This window comes from Hippocampus guttulatus, chromosome 10 (assembly GCF_054856545.1).
Source record: "Hippocampus guttulatus isolate MCC_2025c chromosome 10, RoL_Hgut_1.0, whole genome shotgun sequence".
Taxonomy (NCBI): domain Eukaryota; kingdom Metazoa; phylum Chordata; class Actinopteri; order Syngnathiformes; family Syngnathidae; genus Hippocampus; species Hippocampus guttulatus.
Window position 1 is genome coordinate 19,633,724 of NC_141270.1, and position 6,370 is coordinate 19,640,093.

The 6,370-nt window shown below is 40.6% G+C and overlaps 1 protein-coding gene across 1 annotated transcript; it reads left to right on the plus strand.

The window, feature by feature from the left end:
- Positions 1–1,865: 1,865 nt before the first annotated feature.
- Positions 1,866–5,565, plus strand: borcs7 (BLOC-1 related complex subunit 7). The gene is made up of 5 exons (XM_086122851.1): positions 1,866–2,027; positions 2,483–2,545; positions 3,766–3,809; positions 3,901–3,921; positions 4,043–5,565. The coding sequence occupies exons 1-5, from the start codon at positions 1,866–1,868 to the stop codon at positions 4,092–4,094; spliced, it is 342 nt and encodes a 113-aa protein (XP_085978977.1). The 3' UTR covers positions 4,095–5,565.
- The last annotated feature ends 805 nt before the right edge of the window (positions 5,566–6,370 follow it).

Below are 6,370 nucleotides of genomic sequence, written 5' to 3' on the forward strand. Positions count from 1 at the left end.
GAACATGAATCCACACGAGCAGAGAGCTGCAAGTTTAACCCGACCTTCTCATGAAGAAAAATCGGATGCTTGAATGCTTTTTTAATGATGAATTATAACAAAAACAGGGTTTACAGTCCTTGATGTGCAAGCAGAAATACAATCTAAGGTAGGAATCATGCAGGCTTAGGTAGGAAATGAGCTACAGAGACACCCGCACACCCACACTAAGGCCACTCTCATCTTCAGGCCACGTCAAACCAAGACACACCTGTGACTTCCTGCGAACCTTATTCTTTCATTTTAATTTCAAATTGTTTTAAATCAGGCATGTCCAGCTCAGGGCTTGGAGTGGAGGGCTCGTTATCAATCATGTATACCAAGCACTGATTAGAATATACATATGCAGATCTGAATGAATTATGCATATATGTTCAAAATTAGAACAGATTGATGAAAAAAATAAACTGGTCATTTTGCTGAGATAGGTGTACAGGTCCACATATTCCATATCTGGCCATTTGGTCGGGTTGTTACTCTTTTTAACTGTGTCATGGACATCAAATCCTGGATGGCAGAGAACTTTCTTCATCTTAACCAGGCCAAAACGCAAGTTGTAATCACCGGTCCTGAGGCCCAGAGAGAGAAACTTTTAACTAAAATAGGAACGCTGTCTTTGAACCCCTCAACTCTCCCTGGGTGTTATTCTGGCTTCTGAGCTCACTTATATTCCACATATCAAAAATGTGACAAAACATTTTTGCAACGTGTTAACTACGTAGCTCACGTGTAGCGTTTTAAAATGCTTCTATCGGCCCTCCAGATTCCAATTCTTGCAGGTACCCTCAGTGAATTGTACATGAAAGGCTGGGGTTTTTTTTTCTTTTTTTGCAACAGCCACCCGCCTGGCATCCCACCCTGCTAATAGAAACATGTGTCTCAGGCTATGACGCAAATCTTGGTTGACAGAAATGTTGAAATGTAAATTGTATTCTTCACAATTTTCCAGCATTAGAAAAACGTTAAGAATGTTTGTGTCATGTTTGTCCTCCTACATTAACCATATTAAAACAAAAAATATATTTCCCTCCCCCATCGTTTTCCATTTTCAAACATTTTTGAAAAAGCTTCGGGGAGCCACATGCTGCTCTGGAGCCGTGGGTGGCCGACCCCCGGTCTAGGGCCTTCATATGTTTCAGAACTACTTTTACTGTATGAACCCTTGTGAGCTCTGAGCTCCTCTCGGACCGGCCTTTTAATCATTCCGAAATGTATGAAAAATAAAATGTTGCATATTGATATTCATCTGTCGACGAACTTGTTAAATCATTTATGATAATCATTGAATCATATCATATCATTGAAATGTTGACTGTCTACATGAATTTGATTCATTATTAATAAAATTTAAGTCAAGGTAATTTGAGCACATTTGAGCCGTGCGTATCAAACTGAAAGCCCTTTGCAGTCATCAGTAGTCTTGTCTAAAGATGTGAATTTGAGTGTGAAGTGCACTCTGTGATTGGTTGGCATCCAGTACCCTGCCTCTCACCAAATACAGCTGTGCTCCGCTCCTCTCAGCTGCGACTGTCTTGAGTATCAGAGAAATAAGACGTATAGAAAAGGGATGGGGAAATCATAACATAATTAGCACAGCATGGCATAGATGGTGATTCCCAGCCAGTTTGCCATGGTAATTGTGCTGCCGGAAATGATCTAATTTCACTAGTTGTGCAAAATGTCGATTAATTACTGACGGGAATAGCTTCTTTGTTCGTCTACCTATGCCAGCGACATACCGATTACTTTGTTTTCCATTACATAAGAACATTTTGTATAATAAAAGTTGTTTTCGGCAAGAGGCGCACTGTTTTGTCCCTGCTCGCATGCCGTTGTTCGCCCATTGTAACCCAAACATGGCGTCCACCGAAGCTCAACCTCGGTTTGGGCAGTCCGTTAAAGGATTATTATCTGATAAAGTGGGTTCTTGCAGCGTAGATGCGATCGCATTGACGCGCCAGGTGCTTAAAGTTTCCCGCAGCCAAGAGGTTGGTTAATGCCTTTGTTTTTAGTACTTCCGAGCAGCTTCACATTTCATCGGAGCTACCACCAAACAGCTGATTGGATCCTTCACCATGTTTTTGTTTTTGTAACAGTTGCAACGCTCTTGAATGGCAATTTGTTAGCAGCGGTGTAAGATTGCAGTATAATTACGCTATGTTATATAAGAATTAGGTAAGATTGTGCTTAGTTTCATTTCGCTAATGCTAACCCTACTTTGAATGAAAGTTCGTTGATCGCAGATTTCGCGAAGACCTAATTACTGCACCACTGGCCCAAAACGAAGTGTCATGAAATCAGCAAGCCATACTGGTCGCCTTATTAAATGTATCAGTCTCCCAGTTGGCGTTTGTATGTAGGGTTGATCTGTGATGTGCAACGCCAGTGTTCTTTTTGTAAGTAATTCCAAATCCTGCCTAATAGTTGTTATGATGCCTTCCAGCTTCTCGGTCAAGCAGCCAGAAATATGGTTATTCAGGAGGACGCCATCCTACACTCAGAGGATGTGAGTATATTTGTGTGTATTATAAACGCTGGTCAGTTTTGATTAAATGCGTTTCAATCCGCAAATTAATTTATTATTATTTTAGTAATTTATATGGATGTCGAAAGTAAACTCACACTGTCAACCCTGCTCCATGTTTTTGGAAGATTTTGAATTATCATTGGGGGGAAAAAAATTGCCATCACCGCCGCATTTACCAACAAAACATTATACTTGTGATAAAGCATAGTGGAGCCATCATAATTCTTTCTTTGTTTTTGTCAGGTGCCTGCAGCTAAGCCTTATGAACAGTTCAATACACATACATTTAGCCCCCCAAACCTTCAGGTGTCTGCTAGAAAGCTGAGGCAATTTACCAAATAATTGTGAAAATAAATGATGAGGAAAATTAATGTTCAATTGGTGTATTGTTATCATTTTAGGTCATGATGTAGATGGATGAATGGATAGATAGATAGATACTTTATTAATCCTATGAGTGAAATTTGAGAATAAGTAGTGTTGAACGATAAGAACAAAATGTTATATCTTGATAGTTTTTGTACTTGAAAGTATATGAAGTGATTTTCAATATATGCTTATATTTTCTCAATGTATTTATAAAACACGGACTTTATTTCGAAAACCAAATGACATGAATAAGAATAGGGAAAAAACCCCACAAACGCCTTTTCCAACTAATGCAGCAGAGGAGAAAATGCCCCATTATGCACCTGGCCAAAAATGGACACAGCAATGGCTAAACCAGAAGAAATCAAGGGGTGTTGGGGTGTTTCAGTCAGCGCTCAGTCCGAAATCCAAGTACAAATCTGTGGGGTGATCGGAAGAAATATTCTCATGTCATCTGAAAGATTTGAATGGACAAATATAACATAGTCAAAATGTACTATACTCATAAGATATTTATTAGCAAACATTTGTGTATTAAACTCAATTAAAAATCCAAACAAAGCAACTTTGTCACCCTGCCAGTCCATCAGTTCACGTCTACCAATTTCACGGATGACAATGACATATTTGACTGACGGCTCGTTTACTCTAAAGTCTCAGGAGGGCGTGGGAGACCAGCTGCTTTGATTGAATGGGAATTTAGATCGGTTTTACCAGGCGACAAGTCAAATGTGTGCTATTGTATTTTTTTGTCTCCTCTGTGAGCGACCGCAAATATCTTGGAGATCAGCTCGGTTCCCCTCATAATTGTCGTCCCATCTGTCTTTCAGAGTCTCCGGAAAATGTCCATCATCACTACGCACTTACAATATCAGTACGTCATTTTCGACCTCGCACAAATAAAATTCACAAACATCCCGACATTTCGAAATGAAATGAAACGCTTACCTCTTTGTTTCATTTAGGCAGGAGGCCATCCAGAAGAAGTAAGTGCCCAACCCTTTTGTTGTGTTTTTGTCGAAAGCTCTCACTCTCGCGTCCATCCGTCTCCAGCTTAAGCCACAACATCATTTGACGCTTGCTGCTTTGTTCTCTTCTTTCTTCCAGCGTGGAGCACTCTCAAAACCTGCAGGATCAGCTGATTCACCTGCTCAAGTAGATGAGCACGTCGGGTTGTTTTTTTTTCCATACAGTCGTCGTATCTCCCTGTAGCAAGATAGCAATGTTTTGTTTTGATGGGACACTGACAGCTGTGAGTAATTCTGTTTATGATTGTGATTGTGTAGGACAGTTCGTCCGCCTCAGGATGAGGCATTCTGAGAGAGATTTTTTGTGTGTTTTTGATCATTTAACTTCGGTTTTGTGGGTGGCTTACAAATGTATTCTCATATTCCGTTGTGAGCTTCTGTTGCTCATCATCCACTTACAAGAAGGTGTCGACGCTGCACTCGGGCATCGTACATTTACTGCAAGTGTTCCCGATCGTCACTGCGATCGTAAAATGTGATAGAGGAGTGGGAAGCGGAGCTATGCTGTGATGACTTCGTGTCCTGTACATGTGATCGTAAAACGCTGCAACAATTGCTGAAACTGCTGAAGTTGATAATTGTCTTAAACAAGATCGCACCTCTTCCGTTAAGGTACGCAATTTCGTTGAGTGTTCATGGAGTTCATGGGATAGGCGTACAAATGAACAAGTCAAATTTTTAATCCTTTGGGGGACAGCGGTTACTAGAGTGGACAGCTTATCATGTTATCAGGTTACAGGTTATCATTATTGGTGCATGAAAGGGTTAAACTATTAAAAAAAACTATCCAGATGATATTGACTTGTTTTTAAGGGAAAGCAGCCAGCTGTTTTCCCTTAAAAACAGAAGTCAGTGAAATATGTGGATATTCTTGAACATCACATTTAGAACTATTTCTGGTTTATTTTCATGTCATTTGACAAAGAACAGTAAAGACACGCCCCATTGAAGTTTATCTTGAGCATGAATTAGGAGAATTTGAATTATTGGCAGATTTCACTCATCTGGTCATCATTGTTTTGATGGAAAACAGTTTTTTCCTCCACACTTTTAATGGCAAAATGTCTTAATCTCTGTGTTGCAAACAAAATGTAATAATTTGCATCCGAAGATGCTCACAACATTTTTGGCAAAAGAGGATCCACTTCAAAGGCCTGCTTTTGACACCTTCAAGGCCACGCCCAACATGGCCCTCCATATTTGTGTGACCTCCTCCATATGGCTCCTTGAACCCGCACCTTCAGGTCCTCCTCCGCCTCCACTTCCTTCATCCAGCTGACTGCTCTGCTGCCTTTGCTCATCTCCGTATCAGGGAGAGGAGAGCCTTCAGCCGCTCTGGAGCTCTTGACCACCTGACCTCAGACTCTCGCTGCCTTCAAATCCAAACCGAAACCATATATTGGCTTGCAGAATTACTCAGCCCTCTCTTGAACTTTTTGACCTTTTGCACAGTTTCACGCTACATGCATTAAAATATAAAATTGGGGGGGTGAAGAATCAAAACCAAAATTCATTTTTCATTGTCTTGTCTTGATTGTCTTTACTACAAAACCCATTTCCAATGAAGGTGGGGTTTTATGTAAATAAAAACAGAATACAGTGTTTTGCAGATGCTTATTGTAACACGTGCAGAATGTGGCTCGGCATTGTCTTGCCGAACCAAGCAGCGACGTCGCTGAAAAAGGTGTTGCTTGGATGGCAGCATGCTAAATGTTGCTCCAAAACCTGGATGCACCTTTCAGCATTGATGGTTACCCAAGCTGTTCTCCCCGAGCCTGTGTGGCTTTTCTCCGGGTGCTTTCCTCCCACATTCCCAAAACATGCATTGGAGCACTCTAAATTGTCGCTTGGTGTGAGTGTGTTGTTTGTTGGTTGTTCGTCTATGCGTTCCAAACATTCCAAAAAAACAATTTAAAATGTGGACTCGTCAGACCAAAGCAAAGGTCCCCCCCCCCCCATTGCATCATTCTGTCCCAAATTATCTTGGGCTCAGAGAAACTAAACTGTGTTTACCGACACTGGTTTAATGAGGTTTTCCTGAACCCACATCAAAGGTCACATTTTCGTCCTAGTCGCTTTTTTTTTTTTTACTGAGATTCTCTGACTCTTTTGATACTATAACCTGTAGATGATGAAGTCCCCAAATACCTTGCAATCGGATGTTGAGAAATGTTCTTGAACTGTAGGACTATTAACTCATACAATTGTTCACAAAGTGAGCTTCACCCATTTCTTGCTCTCGAGGCTCCTTTTATTTTTCAATCATGCCTCTCACCTTTCCAATTAACATGTTTGCCTGTGGAATGTTCCAAAACATAGGTTGAAAAGCATTTGTAAATCATTGTATTCAGTTTTTATTTATGTTTTACAAACTGGCCTACTTCACTCTAAATCAGGCTTTGTATAA